General features: G+C 40.1%; 1 protein-coding gene across 5 annotated transcripts; it reads left to right on the top strand.

The window, feature by feature from the left end:
• Positions 1–662: 662 nt before the first annotated feature.
• Positions 663–17,884, top strand: LOC138013290 (sodium- and chloride-dependent GABA transporter 1-like). Of its 5 annotated transcripts, none has more exons than XM_068860323.1 (14): positions 663–789; positions 4,702–4,908; positions 5,470–5,604; positions 6,028–6,247; positions 7,053–7,185; positions 8,068–8,202; positions 8,851–8,954; positions 9,398–9,522; positions 9,904–10,016; positions 11,210–11,341; positions 12,374–12,473; positions 13,382–13,482; positions 14,174–14,359; positions 16,839–17,884. In XM_068860323.1, exons 2-14 carry the CDS (start codon positions 4,704–4,706, stop codon positions 16,935–16,937), a joined length of 1,788 nt encoding a protein of 595 aa, XP_068716424.1. In that variant the 5' UTR covers positions 663–789; positions 4,702–4,703; the 3' UTR covers positions 16,938–17,884. The 5 variants fall into 5 exon arrangements, with proteins under 5 accessions (XP_068716424.1, XP_068716425.1, XP_068716427.1 ...); XM_068860324.1 differs by lacking the exon at positions 663–789 and adding an exon at positions 2,175–2,417 and having other exon boundaries at positions 16,839–17,217; XM_068860326.1 differs by lacking the exon at positions 663–789 and adding an exon at positions 3,510–3,527 and having other exon boundaries at positions 16,839–17,074.
• Positions 17,885–18,618: the final 734 nt, after the last annotated feature.

Here is an 18,618-nt window from a genome sequence, read left to right as displayed (position 1 = left end):
AGTGTCTCCATTCATTCTGCAACCTGTTGTAACTACAAGCATCCAGTTGTTCGAAGGTTGGATATATCGATAGCGCTATCCACTGGAAGAAACCATATATTCACTGGATAACTCAATTGGTTTTGCTAGTGTTTATCCGCTGGATGGTGATTTATCAGGTGGATAGCATTATCCACCTTTTCAACAACCGAGGCCAGGAGTGTCCTATATAGCTCAGTGGACAGTGGTAAGGTTTTCAGGGCAGATTAAATAGAAACTTGGCTCCCCCCCAACCCCCGTCAAAATCAGTGATGGGGAAATGGCGCGTTTTGGCCTTCACGCGGCTTCATCCTCGATTTAGGGGGAAGGGGGAATTTCTGTTCCACGTTAATCTGCCCAAGATAGCAATCGGAAGTTCGTAGCTTCCCGGCTGGTCTGCAGAGGAGCTCTCAGCCTTTTTCCGAGTATCCTCGAGTTTCCATTGAAAAAATGTCACTGGCTGTAACTTGATGCCTCCTTCCCAAAAGTACGTCCTTTGAAAGCACTTAGCTCCTACTTACAAGGTCTTAAAAAAGCGAAAAAGAAATGAAAAGTCAGTAAATAGCCTTTAGGTCCGCTGGCGCATGGAGGCTGCCAATCGCATTAGCTGGGTAACCTAACTCCTTATTTCCGCCGGAGTAGGAGGTTAACTAATATCACAAAAAATCTCTCATCACGGACGAACTGATCCATTGGTTTAGTCAAAGGTCACGACAACAAGAAGTTTACACAGAGCTGTTCCTTTATTCTTTGCATAGACGAAGCCTAAAGGTAAGAAACGATACGATAATGGCTGGATGACATGCATTTATTTTGTTGTGTACGCCTCAAGAATGATTATCTTGTCTTTCCTGTGATTTTCCATGGCGCAAGTAATCATTTTGCCTCTGCGTTGGTCAACGCAAACGCTTCGTATGATTGCCCTCTTTCCTGGAGAGCAAGTTTTTCTTTGAAAGAAGCCCACGCCATCACGATCTTAGCCTCGGCCTCCATCACATTTAAGCAGTAAAGAAACTGGATCAAATAAATGATTGTCTCCATTGTGTCTGTTGTAAATCATCGAAATTGAAAAGAGTAATTGGAGGAGCTAATACACATAACGAGCCAAGTATTAATTTTTTTCTAATTTGCTACCTATCGAGTTTTATTGCTCAAACTGGTTAATGAATTAGCAAGGGGTCATAATTTCAATACAACGAAAAAGTCTCGGTTAACAACAAAGCTCCAGACATGAGCGGATTTTAAGGTCTTACATCGTCTCTTCCTTAATTTCGTCAAAAGCTTATGTATCATTTCTTTAGACTTTAAGAATCAGCAAGCGCATGAATGTTCTTAAAAAGGGTTTCCTCGAGGTATGTTAGTCATACAGGCTAACTAAATAACTGCTTTGCTCGATTCTTCACACAAGCAATTTTTTTTTTTGTTAATATTGAATCTTGAAGAAGATATGATAGAATTCCCAGCAATCCGACAATACTATTAACTGCGACGCGAGCCGGATATTCTGTATTTTTACTGTTTGTTTTCCTAAGCACTCAAATCAATAATCACTGTCTCTTTTTAGATGAAAGTGACATTCTTTCAAAAGAAAATTAAGGCCGTCTTTTATGGAAGAGAGCTCATAGAGTATCGCACATTAATGCGAGTTCTCTCGCATTCGATTTTCATTTTGTATTGGAAACTCAAGTTTATCGTAAAAATCTTCATGCCTTTCATATATTGCCTGCGTATCAGTTCCTGCAAAAAGCTATAAACAATATTCCGTGGTTTTGCCTCTTTAAAAATGCTGTCGTCTTCTATTCAGGGGTGACTGATTCTTATGTCTTTTGTGAGGGTGGCCGGGGGCATGGGCGGTGCAAGAAGGGATTCACCACCTCTATTGAAACAAAATTCGATGTGGTACGGAGAATCTTGAGCTTTTTTTGAGCAGTTGAATACTCTGAGGTATAGTGCAGACCCTACAAGTCTTACCTCTTGATCTTACAACTGTACGATGGAATGGTTCACAATATTAAATCAGTATAGAGTTGCCACTCAAAACAGCGCTAATGCAATTATTTATATCCTTTACCTTCGGCTGTCTTTAGTCAATTGATGACCCGCATGAAAAAGATTCTAGCAACAGCGTCGTATCACTGGGCCGGGCCGGTATTTTTAGTGTTCTCCTGCGTATGCATTTACCTTCGGTTGTGCCAGAGGCACCAAAAAACCTTGAACAAAGTTTTGATTCGAACGTGCAGAGAAACTGAAATTTTAAAACCCATATCGTGGCTTCTCAGTTTGCGACGTTAAATCGAGAATAGACCCATGACTCTCACAACACGGTCGTGTGTCCATATTACTGCTAGGTTTCATAGCTTTGCGCTTCTTTCCCTGCAGATAAAAAGCGACATTTTGAGGTAAGAAAGGTCAAACATGTTTACTTTTGAGGGGAGATTAATATTGCAGACGAAAAATATTTGAGTTTCGGTGCACTTTAACAGTTCATCACGTTTTTTTTAAAAATCTGCTTCTGTTTTTGTGTTTTTGTTTGTGTTGTCATCTCGTTGTATGTCTACAGTTCATCATGTTATAAATGGGCAGCGAGGAATCGTTCGTTAATTAAGATCTACACTTGAAAGCTTTTTCCTTGACAAGTTTTCCCGTGTAGGAAAAAATGGAAAAATACCATGTATCAGTTTTTCCTCAATAACTTTCCTCGTTCGATTCTAATTTGATCAAGGAAACTTGACAAGACGTTCTTCATCCCTCGGAGTCCTGGGCGGGAGTAAAAGGCGCCGAAAGTTTTTCAAGATCGGGCGAAAGCAAAACTCTTGCGTTTATTTTCCTCCACACCTACTCACTTCACGTGAGTTTCCGAAGATGAAAGCTCCTTGGTGTAAAAGTAATATACACTTGGTCTAGTATCGGCACTAGTAATATTGTCCTAGTAAAGTTTCCGTGTTGAAAATATCCATGTTAGTCTTTGGACGAGAGAAATTATCAAGGAAAAAGTTGTCATATTTTTCTGTTTGCACCTCAAAGGAGAACTTGTAAAAGAAAACTTTCGTCGTCTTTTCCCGCCGCCCTGTCTGACTGCCACCTCGTTTCCAACAATGGGTGTTTCACAGAAGATGTGGACCTCATCTCAAGGGGAGATGTTAACAGTTTGGAACGTTTGCCAAGGGCACTTAAGCTGGTTGAGGAAAACTTGCTTTAGGTGTTATGGACAATTTTTTTGGGGGGTTAGTGGGACTGTCAAAGCAAACTGTTTTGTTTGCCCACGAATTAATGGCTTCCTCTAACAAGCATCAGGAGTTTCGCGTTTCCGGTCGGGTAGCAATGCATCATGGGATACAAAGTGAGCGGCCAATTAAGTAAAAAAGGGAAAATGAAGAGATCTTCGTACTGGTGTTTGAAACAAAAAGGAGAGAAAAGGTGGTAGAAGGGAGAATATGTCTACATTCACGTCGATATCTGGAAAAGGCAGAGAGTTTGGGAAGAGGGAGAGCTTCAAATCAACTCTTGAGGCATTTTAGTTGCTATTTTGTTTTTGCCGTTGTTTTTCATATCAAAAGAAAACGTTAAATAATCTGTGCTTATACTGGGCCATCTTACAACTCACGTCTATGTCCTATGTCCTAGTTACATCTGTGATCTGCTTTTAGTGTATAAGCCCACACGGAATAAACGATTGTTGGATAGGAACCTCTTTTAGTCGAGGCTCAAATGTCGCGGTGATCGTGCTTTCTCGGTCTGTGCTCCTTGAGTCTGGAACACCCTTCCAAAGAATATTAAACGTAGTTCTAATCTTGTTACTTTCAAGCGTAGTTTAAGAGCCTAGCTTTTAAAGCGTCATTTTATTGAATAATTAACAATTATTCCATGAGCGCGCGCGGATATGAGATGGTAAATAGCCAACGATGCGCGTAACGCCGAGTTGGCTATAACCATTCTCATATCCAACAAGCGCGAATGGGATAATTGTTTTATTAAATTCCTTAAACTCTCAAAATTTGAAAGTACGAAATACGCCGGAGCGAAAAAAGCGAGAGCATCCGAGCGAAAAGAAAAAAAATTGATGAAGATGCGATGTTGTGTAATACCTTGTGGTCAGACAGACGTAGGCTCATTACAAAAACATTTCTTGCCTTTTCACGTAGTACTTTTGAAAGTCGGAATTGATCCAAACTTTCCACATTTTTTTTTCTTTTTTGGCTTTATTCAAAGAGAAATTTCGCTTTCCGGCAAAAAAAAATAAATTTATTCTTGTTATACCTTGATTTATCCTCGTTTTAATTTTTTACCTTATTTACCTTTTACTTTGAAGCGCCTTAGACTGAGCTTTTGGATAGGGCGCTATAGAAATTGTCCTATAATTATCATTTTTAAGTCTCTCACGTGCACATAGATCGTGCCAATCTGTTTTACATCTTCGACCACTTTAACCTTTCGGCTAGTATTGCTCAAGTTCGTTGATATCTCGGTCAGCCTATATCTTTAGCAAGCTTTCATTCCGATCAGAGAAAGTCTTTTTCAAAGGTACGCACGAGTTGATTACGCGAATCGTAAATGTGCATTGGAGCCGAATATATAGGGGAAGGTAATGAAGAGGCCATTCTCCTATAAGGCCAAGACCTGGGACACCCTTTCGATTTAATTTTATACCAAACGAAACCTTAGCGCGGCTTGTTCTTTTCCTAGACATGCATTCTCGCGAAGATGCGGCATCAGTCACGTTCACTTTGGAAAGGCTACCTGAACATCATCAGGCAAAACCTGTCTTCGTTGTTCAACCAGGCCGAGATCGTTGGAGCAGGAAGATCGAGTTTCTCTTGTCTTCCATCGGATTTTGTGTCGGTTATGGAAACATCTGGAGATTTCCTTACATCTGTTTTAAAAACGGAGGAGGTGAGCCATTGGCAGATTCTAGGGAACGTAACCGGGGGAACTGAATGTTTTATAAACGAAAAGATTTTCTCTCTGAGAGTCGTTTGTGTGTGAATCTAGCCTAAGTGCATCATTCATCTAACTACTTAAGAACGAGAAGAAACGCAATAATCAAAATTAAAAGGTTACATTTAAGTTAAATCTTTTTCATTCAATGAAATGTTTAATTTCTTTTCAAACTGAGGCACTCATTCAGCGGAGGGGACTTTGTTGCAAAGAACATATCCCTTGTATTGTTAGCTCCCTTTAGCAGATTCAATCGTTGGTCTGGGAGCATGACAATTTTATTGTGGAATTCTTAGATGCAAGAAGTAGGAGTCTGAAGGGCTGTGATGCCAAGATAACATCTCTTGTAAAAAAATTGTAAATACCAGCTGCAATCGATCAATCAATCGATCGATCAATCAATCAATCAATCAATCAATCAATCAATCAATCAATCAATCAATCAATCAATCAGCTAAAGCTAATCGTTTAAATTGACTACGTCAATTGTGTTAATTTGCACGTACTCATTTTTAGGTGCATTCTTGATCCCCTATTTTTTGTTTTTGGTGATATGCGGGATACCGATTTTATTCCTTGAACAATGCGTTGGACAGCTAACACAGTCAGAGCCTGTGCATGCGTGGAACAAGCTTTGTCCGCTCCTTAGAGGTAAGGCTTTCGTTACAGCTTGATTAGTTCAATCTGATTACTTTTAACGAAAGAAAAATGACAAAGCTTTGAGACACAAATGCGGCATTGTGTACCACTCTTTTCTGCAATTGGAATTAGCAGTGCCACCTTCAAAGAATGGGTAGTTGTCCACTGAATCCATAATGAATTGGAATTTGGATATGTTTCTTTTCTTTTTTTTTTTTTTAAGAGAAGGAAAACTCTCTTGAACCAGGGCAGAAATCAAAACTGAATTGAAGACGGGTCACCTAGCAAAACGACGACGGAAAGAGAGTGCGCCCATCGCAATGCCAACCCATCAGGATTAGCACAACATTCATTTTATGATTCATTAAGATTCATACAACCTTCTCATCTGTCACTTGTACTGTACCTGGTAAGATTTTAAATGTGTCTTTTTAGGAATCGGTTTTGCCAGCATTGCAGTCTCATTTCTGGTGTCAATCTACTACAACGTGATCATTTCGTGGTCCATGTTCTATTTCTTTCAAGCTTTTAACGAGAATATTCCTTGGGTTGGTTGTCTTCATCCATGGAACACACCGAACTGTTACGTACGCAATGCTTCAAACATTAACTCCTCTGGTGACTCTGGCGTGTCCTCAAGCAGGGAATTCCTTGTGTAAGTTGTATGTACATATCAGGAACCCATGACCCGGATCCTACAACTCTACTGTGTTCGTGTAACGGCGTTTTTAAAGACCGATTTATTTTTAGATTGAATTTCCCGCGAATGAGACTCTCACAGGAGCCCGATGACCAATTACAAGAAATTAATATATACATGAGCTTTTGGATCAGTGCGCGTTTAACGTCAAAAGGATGTTACTCTCTTGAGCAAATGTGTACCCTCAAAGTTTTGTATCTATTGGCAATTATGTAGATGTAAAAACTAAAACCCTCATCAAAATCTTTTACACCACAACTCGAAATGTCATAGAGCTGATAGTCATTGGACAGAGTACTGTCCAACGTGCTGCATACCCCGCTCACAAAGAATTCTAGTTATGTGTCAAACCAAACGCACAAAGCAAAATAGAAACTATTATTATTATCATTACTATTATTGTTATTAATATTATTATTATTATTATTATTATTATTTTTATTATTATTATTATTATTATTTAGAATTGTTAATGTTATGAGAGCTTTTTCTATCTTTGCAAAACACCCGAATTATGTCGTTAAGTGGATCAACTGTCTTACAAGACGTTATCACGTCATCACCCTTCAGAATCTAATAAGAAATTTAATTTATTTTCTTTGAATGTCGGGGACACTAATTCTATGGGAGAAAATCCATTTATAAGTTCGCTGTTAAACTTTCAGCGTGATTTTTTTTTTCACTTTACTAGTATTTTGCCCGCTTTGTCTCTTAGATGATTGACAATTTTTTACACCTATATGTACTTTTAATTTATCAGAGAGGAGGTTTTGAAGATTTCCAGCGGGATAGGAGAACCAGGTCCTCTGAACGTACCGATCACCATCAGCTTGCTGGTGGCCTGGGTGTTAGTGTATTTTTGCGTATGGAAAGGAGTGCGAACGATAGGAAAGGTGATCATGTGACTGATCTTATTGAGATAGTAAATGTATACGAAGGATGTGTTCCTTCGGAATGGTCTCGAAAGCTTAGTGTTGAAAGGGAACGCGGATCTATCTCCGTGTGTAGGGGTGAGATTACTGAAGCAAGCTAATAATACATACCCAGCGCCCCAGCGTTCGCGAACGGCAGTGCAGAACCTCTATTTATTTGAGTAAGGGGGTTATCACAGAGCGAGTTATTTTCAGACGTTCTCGGCCAATCATTAAGCCTTACATAATGAAATATTACCCGTAGAGATTAGGGAACTTAACGAGACATTTTCGAGCCACGGACAGAAACCGGAAGTGAACGTTTCGCATGCCAGGGCAGCAGCCAATTTTTTGTCGCCACCCAAAATAAGCCCTTCGAAGTTTATACATTTACGAATATGATGGATTGTCACCCTACCTGATTAACCCGGGTCAGTAGGGCGAGGCAAGTTATGAACACCTCGCCCTGCTCATGAAGTTCAGTAAGAGATACAATACATACTTAATTGACCGCTCCCCATAGGGGCTTTTCAGGGCCAACGAAACACAATTAACGAAGCGACGGAACACAACAACAACAACTGTTAAGAATCCCAACTGACCGGAGGCAAACCAGTTGGCTGTTTACAAGTGAAGCTGGGAGGTTGAACCAGGGACTACCAGGATCAAATTCAACGAGTGGTCAGAGCGGGTCTTGAAACCGGGATATCCGGATCTCAAGGCAAGCGACCTTATCACTGGGCCACACTGCCTCCTGAAGAGATCAGAAAAATGAATGTTTGATATTATCCTGATAATTATTTCATTTCGGTCACAAGTGATACTGACAAAATTTGACGATTTTGCAATTCTTACCCTTGATAGGTTGCGTACGTGACAACAACAGCGCCGTACGTGGTCTTGATAATACTTTTCTTCAGAGGAGTCACTTTACCCGGAGCAAAAGATGGACTTCTTTTCTATCTCGTGCCTTCCTGGGAACGACTAGGAGATCCGCAGGTATTATCGTCCAACTAGGTACACTCTATCCTCACGGAATCATTGAACGCCTCTTATTCCATTAATATATTCACAAATTCATGTTACCATATTTCCACCAATGGCTAACCTCCACACCCTCATAAAAACCAACGACACCCACAATTCCTCTATTCGCTCTGACGAAGGGCTAACGCTCGAAATGTCAGCTTTCCAAATCGTTCACGGGTGTAATTCGACTTTTATCAACACGTTTGATAAAACCAAACCTTTTCTGTTTCACTCTCCCACCGACGCAGCACCACAGTTTCTTTAGAAACTAGAAGTGTGTTATATTTGATGCCATGATATGAATAAGAGCTTATTATTGGCTAATAGAGGGGATCAAAAACGGCATTTTAACCAGCTAACTTATTTGGCTAGCATGGCTTAGCTCTTGAGATTACAGTAAAATCAATGGTAACTTTCTCGAGCTCGTCGACTCGCGCTCGTTTTCCCGCCTTAAGCGCCGGCTGCATGCTCTTTTGTGTAATGATTGGCCAATTTAATTGTCCTGTCATTCAGCTGCTATTGGTCAAAAAAGGTGACCTGTTTTTTCAGTCTCAGGCACTCAAATAAAAATTTATCCATTCATTATTCGAGGATTTTTTTTCTTTTTCTCGTTTTTAGGTATGGATTGACGCAGCAGCTCAGGTCTTGCTCTCTTTAGCGATGGGGATGGGTGTCAACCTTACGTTTGCCAGTTACAACAACAAGCAAAACGACATAATGAAGTGAGAGTTAACTTGAAGCTTTTATGAAAAATAAACTTCTAGAGAGCAAAAATATGGAGGGTTTCAGATGAAGCCCAGAACTGAGAAAGAGAAAACTGAGTAGAAATAACGTCTGTGGACGAGCTCAGGTTTACAGAAAAGGAACATAAGAAAACTGGGCAAAACCATGAGCTTTGTTCCTCCTGCGTTGAATTATAGCCTCGGAAATTTCTCTGCCGTTGCGTGTGAAAGAACAACATCAAGTCATCATATAGAGCCCGGAATGCGCAGAGAGCCGGCATGCTCAGAAAACCCTTTTGCGGCAGACACTCAGCCGTACTCTGCACGGTTAAATAACTCGTTTATGGTATGTAAATCGATTCGATTTCGGGGATGGCTTTTAACAGAAGACAATTTTCAAGATCTTGCCAACTTAGCAATATTGTAATGCTTGTATATTATAGGGACGCTTTTGTAATCTCTATCGCAAACAGTGCGACGAGTGTGTTTGTTGGATTTGCTATTTTCTCGATCCTGGGGTTTGTTGCCGGGCAGCAGGGAAAAGGCATCGAGGACATTGCATCTCAAGGTATGTAAATTTTGATCAATAAGGATGTTAACAAAACATAGGACAAGAAGTTCTCACCTGAGTTCAAAAATGTGGGTCCGAAAAAAACAATTTTTATAACTTCATACGGCCGGGAGGGGGTCAGAGTCGGGACGTTTCTTCTTGCTGCTTCTGAGGCTGGCAATGGATTAGACGCCGACAATAAATACTCTTGAGCCAGTAAACGACACAAAAAATGCTATTCGCAATTTTTATTGTGTCGGGAATTAATAGGGGGAGGTAGCTTTCTCCCAATTTCAGTCATTAGTGAATAGAAAATGTTTAACAGGTAGATTCAGGGTTTCAACGAGATCACCTGACCTTCGGTCAAGTTTTCAAGCAATCACTTTTTTGTTTTCGAAGGTCCTGGATTCGTATTCATTGCCTTCCCGGCAGCCTTGGCGCAGCTACCTATACCTCATCTGTGGTCGGTGTTGTTTTTCGTCATGTTGATCACGTTAGGGCTCGACAGTCAGGTAAATAAATAAACTTAAGGCCTGGGCACAGGGGCACCCAACGAGAATATAGTTCAAAATCACTTAAACATAGCATCGTTGAACGTATTTTAGTATTTAAACGGTAGATATAGGCATATTTTTATCCTCTAAAAATTTTTCATCTGTTCGGATTCCCTAGCTGAAAGTCTAGTGATCCGAAAATAATAGGGATCAAAACTTACCTTTTCGAAATTTTCAGCCAGAAAAATGGCTCCCGAAAATTCTAGGTGACCTTTTTAGGGTAAAGATCCATTACAAAAGGGCAATTATACCGTGTTTTAGATGTTCGAAAATCCTAGGACAGGCAGGCAAGCAAGGAATTTTACAACAAATGTTCCGAAAATTCTAGATCTCAAATCGTCTTCCGAACAGATATTTTCCGAAAATTGACGTTGGGTATCCCTGTGGGCAAACAACGTCAACATTTGCTTCAACATCCGTACGATTTTGTTTTTGCCTCCTTCTCCTCCCGCGTTTATACTTTGCTTCTACAACCATTCAACATTTCTTTTGTTTTCGCAAATGTTAAATGAAGTTGAAGCAGTTTACCCCTCCCTTCCGTCAACATGTTTGTGCACGTATCCATAGTAACAAGCGCGGCTGCAGCCTGGGACTGAATACAAGGCCTTTCGTGATTTTGTTGAATCAAATGTTGTGATGTGCACGTTTCCCAAGTTTACCCACTCCATATGTCAACATCGTTCAACATCATTCAACAAAATCAAATGGATGTTAAAACAAATTTTGAAGCAGTTTGCAGGGGCCTTTGGTTGTCTGAAATGGTTTAGCTAGTGCTGGAAAGGGTTAATGAAGTTTTGACAAGTGCCCCTGTCCCCAGGGGCGTTCAATTCCCATACTACAACACAGCTTAGTTTCAGAGACCGGGCCAAGCAACGAAAATACCTTTCGAAACCACAACGATAACAATGAACTATGTGCTACATTGTACTAACTTACAATTAGCTGGAATGTTCTATTTTAGCAGAAAATCAGTCTAAAATTAGTTACGCGTAAGAAAACTCTCCTGGTATTTGTGAGGGGCCCATGGAAAACTTCTAAAAGAAGTCGTACTAATAAGACGTGCCTATTCTGAGGATTTTCATTACTAACAGTGTTAGGGTGCATTTCCTACTGCTTATGGAAATTATAGTATTTTTAATTTTGTTTTTCAGTTTGGTAAGGTTGAAATGCTTGCAGCATGTGTAATCGAACAATTTCCACGCTTCTTGAGCCGCTTCAGGGAGATGGTTGTGCTGCTTATTTGTGCCATACTTTTCGCGCTTGGTCTTTCCTGTGTGACTCATGTAAGTGAAGTGCTTGTCTTGGTTATAATGGCCGTTTTTTACACTAGAGACGGATTACCCGTCTACATAATCCGTCTTCAGTGATGTGAAAATGGGACGGTGTTCAATTAGGATAATCCGTTGATTATCCGTCTGTTTAAACGGATTTTGAAAACGTAGTAACTGTCTAAGACGAATAATTCGCCTTGAATTCACATCAGACGGATGAACTTGTCTCTCTCTTTTTTTTTTTTTTTTTTGCCGGAAAAGCCTTGAACTAGAAAGAATGCAATTTTCTTTGGGAAGTGAAACGTGGCGCCCAAAGCTGTTCAAGCCAAACGCCAGAAGGAATCGAAAGATAAACTTTTCGAGTTTTCTTTTCCTTGACATGAAGTAAACGATGGCCGCCAGTTTTAATGAATCGGTAGCCGCGCCTGAGCTTCAAAGGCACGCTCTATCTGTCTGATGTGAATCAGGGACGAGGCAAATTTAAACTGTGTATCCGTCTCGAATTCACACTTAGATAGGAAATGTATCAGACGGGCTATCCGTCTAAACGGTTTTAGGGTAGAAATAGAGAATGGTCGTTCTTATACTAGAGAAGCGTAACCTGTCCAGAAGAATTATGCGTCTCTCATGTTATTCGTCTAGAGTAAAGATGGGGAAACTATACAAGACGCATAATTTGTCTGGGACGAACCTAATTGGGCAAACATTTCTTTCTGCGTCTGTTAACTATCCAGTTTAGAGCGTTTTCAAAGACGCCTTAGAAAGTTTTTCAGTTATCTTCAAAAATGCCAAAGGGCAGCAGATTTGTACTAGTAAAGCATTGTAGGTTTACATGTAGATGTTGCGGATCAAATCCGGTCTCAGGTTAGGTTAATAGGTTAATTTCATTGTGAACCTCGTAGGATGAATATGCACTTTACTTAGTTTAAATCAGCTATCTCTTCCCGTCGTCAACTTTGCTTAAGCTCCCTAGTAAGTCTATGTTGTGATAAACTGGGACCAACTGAGGCATTTCATCTAAGGTCTGTGTTCCTCTTTTCTCAGGGTGGTGTTTACGTCATTAGGCTGCTTGAGTTTTTCTCAGCTGGCGTGTCCCTCTTTTTCATCGTACTTTTAGAGCTGATCGTTGTTGGGTGGATTTACGGTAAGTTAAGCTTTGCTTCTGTTCAGAAGTCCATGAGGAGGAGCTGCCTCTCCCGTACAAGCCCTTCTGCTCAAACTGTTTACAATGGCCAATCAGAATAAAGTTATTGTCAAAAGAAGACAAAAATGGCAAAAAGAATGTATACAAATAAACCATTTCCCAGTTCATGTCTGCCTGCTCTTCAAAGCGAGTTAAAGTGCGAAGTTTTTCCTATGAAAATTAGTTTTCATTCATATGTAAAGTGGAACTAATTACCATCACAAAAACTTCGCACTTAGACTCGCTTTGAAGAGGAGGCAGACACGAACTCGGAAATGGCCTATTGTGAAAATTGGTGTAAATGTGAATCTCCTGCTAAAGGGTTCGTTCTAAAAATACAAAGATACGCGCAAAGGTTGACTCATGGATATAGTGCATAGGTAGCCGCTCCTAGTCATGGGCTCCTGGTCTGTTTTATTTGTGTTCAATTCCCGCGGTGAAGAGGTGTGCATTTAATTAACGCGATGACTCGCTCATACCCGGAAAAAGAAAAAGTTTGGTTTCTGTTCCATCGCGCAGGGGGGACATGAGCCCAAGAGAGGTGTTATTATCGATCAAGACTAGGGAACATTCAGAAAAATTGAGATTCAACGTGACATCTTCTGCGATCAATAGTTATGTGTCGTTCTTCTAAGATTACCTGAGTTTGTTATTTACGAAGCGTTGCTGGTTAAATAGACAAATCAAGATGGCGGTACGAAGGGGATTTGAACTTGGAGCATCTACAAATCCACTTATCCACACTATATGCCTGGGGGGGACTCAAAAGGGAAAGATGAGAATGGAGATGTCATTAAGCCCCGAAATGGTGTTATTTTTTCCCTCTGATTGAAGCAGTCCTTTGGTAACATATATTTCACCTGTTTTAGGAGCTGACAGGTTTTCCTGTGACGTGGAAGAAATGATAGGTCGCCCGATCTCCAGATGGTGGTCCATCTTCTGGAAGTTTATCTCGCCGCTGTCAGTACTGGTTGGTGCAAAAGAAACTTGGTTTCAATGAGTGTTTAGTATCTGACGAGAGAACCAGGGCTGATGCAAATGAAAACAAAAATAAACAAACAAACACGCAACAACAAAAACAAACTCTCTAGCTTCGAGCACCAAAGTCGCACTCCATGAAGGAGTTTTCCAGGAATGCTTGCCCGAAAATACCAACCTCCATGGACTTTCCAACAGGATACTACTAATTTCCGAAGAGCGATTCTGATTAAAACATTTCAGTGTTCGCCCTTGAATAGAATAGACTCCATTCTGTTGCTAAGGAATAAGGGAGTTCCTCGAAGGAGCTGTTGAGCCAATTTGTAGCATGTTGCTGCAGATTACTAAAGGAATATTGGTTTTTCTCAATCCCCAGGGTTCATTCCCCCTCCCCCAGCCCCTTTCCCTATTGTACGTGCTGAAAACTTTGATGGAGAAGGGATACAATAATTGCAGGCTGAATAAGTGAGGAAAAGGCTGGACAACGATGTTAACAAGTTTAACGAGATTGTGCCAAGTGTTTGTCGCGTAGTGTACTTACACCACTTTAAACTTAGAGGACCCTACGGTTGAGATAAGTCTAAAGTAATACCAGAGGTAGAAATATTACATAAGGTTTTCTCGTTTTTTATTTTATTATTTTTTTTATTGACTAGGAATTGGTTTATGTTTTAATTTTCCAGGGTGTTCTTGTGTTCAGTTTGTACAATTATACTGGAATCAAGTACGAAGATTACACTTATCCCCTGTGGGCGGAGATCGTGGGATGGCTCATCACAGCTGCGTCCATTCTCTTAGTTCCACTCCTAATCCTTAAAACTGTTGTAGACATTTGTTATCGGGGACAAGGCGGCGGAGAGATTGCGCAGGTAAACCATGAAAACCCCTAAATTCGCTTTGAGCAGGGTTTGGAATTCACCTTAAATTTATTTTTTTTTTTGTGGAAGAAGTGACACTGTAGATCAGATAACAGGGAGCGTAAGTAAAATCAACTTACCCGGTTGTTGTTCGAGATTTTCTGTGTTTACAGAGAAAGCCGCAAAATTTTCGAACAAAAAGTCACTTTTCAACGAGACACTCTCAATCGCTAAATCAATGAACGCTTTCATTCAATCCTTGGCCTGCACCTGACGTCATACGGCCATGTTGGTGAACTGAACAATAGCGAAAAAGTCCTTTGGGAATTTGGCTCTATTATTTTGCAAAACGCGAATGACATTTTGCTTTTGTTTTGTACTCCAACGTGGCCGTTTAATCACGGGAGTGCAAGCCAAGAATTAATTTATTCGTTTGTTCATTTCTCCATGTACCCTTCTGGACAGGAAACCTCGGCACGGATCTTCCCTATGTCATCCAGAACTTTGGACGAATAATTTAACTCTTAACTAGTTTAAAACCAGCTATAACAAGTTTGAATTTTAACGTCGGCCCTAAGGCGTCTACGCAAATTTCCCTTTCGTAAACGGTCGTTGCCATTTGAAACAGTCGTTGCCATTTCTCAGAACGGTCGTTGCCATTTGAAACGGTCGATGCCATTTGTAACGGTCGCCTACACACTTCACTTCAAAGAAAATTAAAAGAAGCAAACTAAGAAAAAATATTAACAAAAATTAAGACTCGAACTCGGGTTCGGGGTCTTAGCCCTCACCCTAAACAGAACCCTAACCCGAACCCTAACTCATATGACCAGCGAGACACAACTCCCAGTAACAGCAACCTTTTGAGTTCTTAGACCTAATGAGTGTAATTCAGAGCTAAAAAATGGCATCGACCGTTTCAAATGGCAACGACAGTTCTGAGAAATAGCAACGACCGTTTCAAATGGCAACGACCGTTTACGAAAGGGAAATAAGCGGCGTCTACTCTGCTTGCTTGTATTGACATCGTGTCGCGCATACGTGACAGGGCTAGAGGGAAATCAACGAAACCTCTGCCAAGCAGGGTCGTCACCATGTTTCCACAAATCGCAAAAATCCTTTATTTTCAATATAAACCACTAACGGACCACCATAGCTTAGCTTAATATTCGCTCTGACGTAGAGCTAACGCTCGAAACGTCAGCCTACAAATCTTTCATACGGGTGGTTAATTTGCTTTTGTCAACTCGTTTGATAAAACTGAGTTTCCAGGCTCACTTTATTGGCCTCAGACTAAGACTAAGAGGTTCACCTATGTGCTTAGGGCAGTTTTCAAATGACTTCAAGTGATTAGAAACTATGATCTTCGCAGTTATGAACGCAATTTTAGCAGGAGACCGTTACCAGGAGCATCCATCTTCCATATTAACCCTCTGAGTCAACCCTTTCCCCTTATCTTTTTTTCAGAAGCACCTCCCAGAGGGGAGGGGGGGGGAGTAGGGCTTTAGTGGGAGTTTTCACCGTAGCCAATCATTCATAAGAGACCTATGGTCAGCCATTTATTACGTCACATACGTCAAAATATAGTAGTTCTAAAAATAGAAAGATACGGTAAAGGGTTGACTCAAGGGTACAATACGTATGGAAGCTCGGGAAAATGGGCACCTGGTTTTTGAACCCGTGACTTCGCGATCCTGGTGTGAAGCCACTGAGAGTTAAAACTGGCCATTTGATAAAACCGAACATTAATATGTGATTAAAATTGCGTTGATGACTGCGAGAATCATAACATCACTTGATTTCATATTCGCGGTTCAATGTATGAATAGACCTTTTTGCAGATACGGCGGCCATTTTGATTTCTATTGTTTCGGAAGACATTATGGGATGCTCAGGGGGCAAATTAGTATGTATTTGCCCCCTGGGCATCACATAATAGCTATTTGAAACAATAGAAATCAAAATGGCCGCCGTATCTGCAAAAAGGTCTATTCGTATATCATTTAATTTCGTTCGTTGTTTCAAATGACTGTCGAAATTAATTACGAGATTGCAATTGCCAAGTTTGGTGATTGGTTCAAAAATCTCTCGCCAATTTATTAACCAATGAAAAGGAAACCCATAACCAATTTTTCCCGCGCTTTAAGCAAGTTAAATGGAATTGCGCGCTATTAATTCAGATTGGTTCACTGCACTGTTTGCATCTACTGTTATTGGTCGAAGTGATTACCTTGGTATTTCTTTTATGACATTCAATTGAAAACCGATCTATTGTAGAAGAGTCCGGCTCTCCTTAAACTAAGTCACTTGGTTTTATTTGATTGACGTCCTTCTAAGAGAAATAGGTTGGCGTTGGATCTTTGATTAGTGTCCGTGTGTTTGCACCTTAAAATTAACTTTTTTTTTTAAGGAGACTGTGCGTAAGAATGCGCATGACAGTTGAAAGAACGCGTCATTAACCCAGTTTTTTGTACTTTTAATCTCCTTTCAGAATCTCCATGAAGCCATATTTGTGCCAGACGAAATTCGCGCATCGAACTTAAAGCATACTGAAGCGGGTTCACTCTCCCCTGTGTATTTAAGCGCCTAACTACTTGGTGGACAAAAAGGAAAAAATCATTTTACGCCTTTTCTGCGCAAATAGCGTTTGCGTGAAAAATGCTGATCCACGCCATGTGCACTGAGTATACTGAGTGCTTTCATTAATAACACAGAATTGATGGCAAATACAGCCTGGGTTCGCCGTGACCCAAATCTCGTGACTTCAACGAAAAGCAAACAGGAAGACTTTTCTTCACAGATACCTGTCCTGTACATGCAAATTACAGTATCCTTGCCTGTTGTAAGGGTTGCATTCACCACGTTATGACTAACACCTGTTCTTGACGAAAAATTTTTTTTTAAACTTTAAGTTTAATTAAATTCCTCCAATCCATAAAGCCATACATATAACTTACAAACTGTATAGGGTAATATCAGAAACATAGTTACCAAAAACGTATCTATGAATTTACACGGAGAGGACAGGGGTACATCTAGTAATCTAATACTGTGTCCCTTAAAGTTTCTATCTTCTATCACCTCAACACAATTTTCCTCTTTATTTATTCTCCGAAATCGTTCCAAATACATCGTTTTGTTTTAGAGTCTTTGATTGAAATTTCGCTATTGTTATTGCGTTCGAAAAACGGGAAAAGTGGTCATACTTTGATCCATAACCGAGCAATGAAGGGGAATGGGTTCGATACCGGGTTAACGTCACAGACTACCACTGCTTTGCATTAAGATAGTTCTAAACGTCACCTTGGTATCGAACCTATTCCCCTTCATTGCTCGGTTATTGATGACCACTTTTCCCGTCTCTTAAAGCCAATTACAAAGTGAAATTTCAATCAAAAGGTCCTATAAACAACACGATGTAATTGGGACGATTTCGGAGAATAAATAATGTGGAAAAGTGTATTGAGGTGATAGGCTCTTTAACTCCGTAATTTATTCAATCATCATGCAAGTACTAAATAATCTAAACAATGTACTAAAAGAACAAAATAGAAATAAGGAAATAGATAAAAAAAAAAAGAAGAGGAAATGGAGAAAAGAGCAGTAAAAATCAAGACTGGAAATAATTAAAGATGACAGGATATGGAGCAAATGCATATAATAATAATTAATTCTAAGCAGCATTCTTTATTTTCGAATTCCCCATAATACACTTTGTTTGCCCCCCAAATTTTGCATAAACTATTGTTTTCAAATGCTCTTGGGGACACTGCATATTCCAAAGAGCATTTGAAACCAATGGTTTATGCAAAATTTGGGGGGCAAACAAAGTGTATTATGGGGAATTCGAAAATAGAGAATAGTGATACTAAAGTGCCGTAATCCTCGAAACGCGTAGGCTCCACGCTGAAGTCAGATTTTGAATCCTGAAAACGATGGTAGCAGTCGTTCCAGTATGGTACAGCTTTTGATTGAAACCAATTTGGCTGCTTATCAGTGAGTATAATCGTTTAAGAGTCATTTTAAACGATGCCTACTTCCTGAAACGGCGACAAATCAGGAAGACATTGGGAAACTAAAAAGTCAACATCCAAATGTGTTATTCAATAACGTCTCACGATTCACAATGGTGTCGCAAATCAGGACTTTTCGACCGCCATACTGCTCCTCATCACTTAACGGTGAAAAACCAAATTAACGTGAGCACCTCAATAAAAAATACAACCGAACCAAAGATTTATAAATGAAGATCATTTCACATAGCTCATGAA

The sequence above is a fragment of the Montipora foliosa genome, chromosome 8 (assembly GCF_036669935.1).
Source record: "Montipora foliosa isolate CH-2021 chromosome 8, ASM3666993v2, whole genome shotgun sequence".
NCBI classification, from domain to species: domain Eukaryota; kingdom Metazoa; phylum Cnidaria; class Anthozoa; order Scleractinia; family Acroporidae; genus Montipora; species Montipora foliosa.
This window is presented reverse-complemented; position numbering and strand designations above follow the sequence as displayed.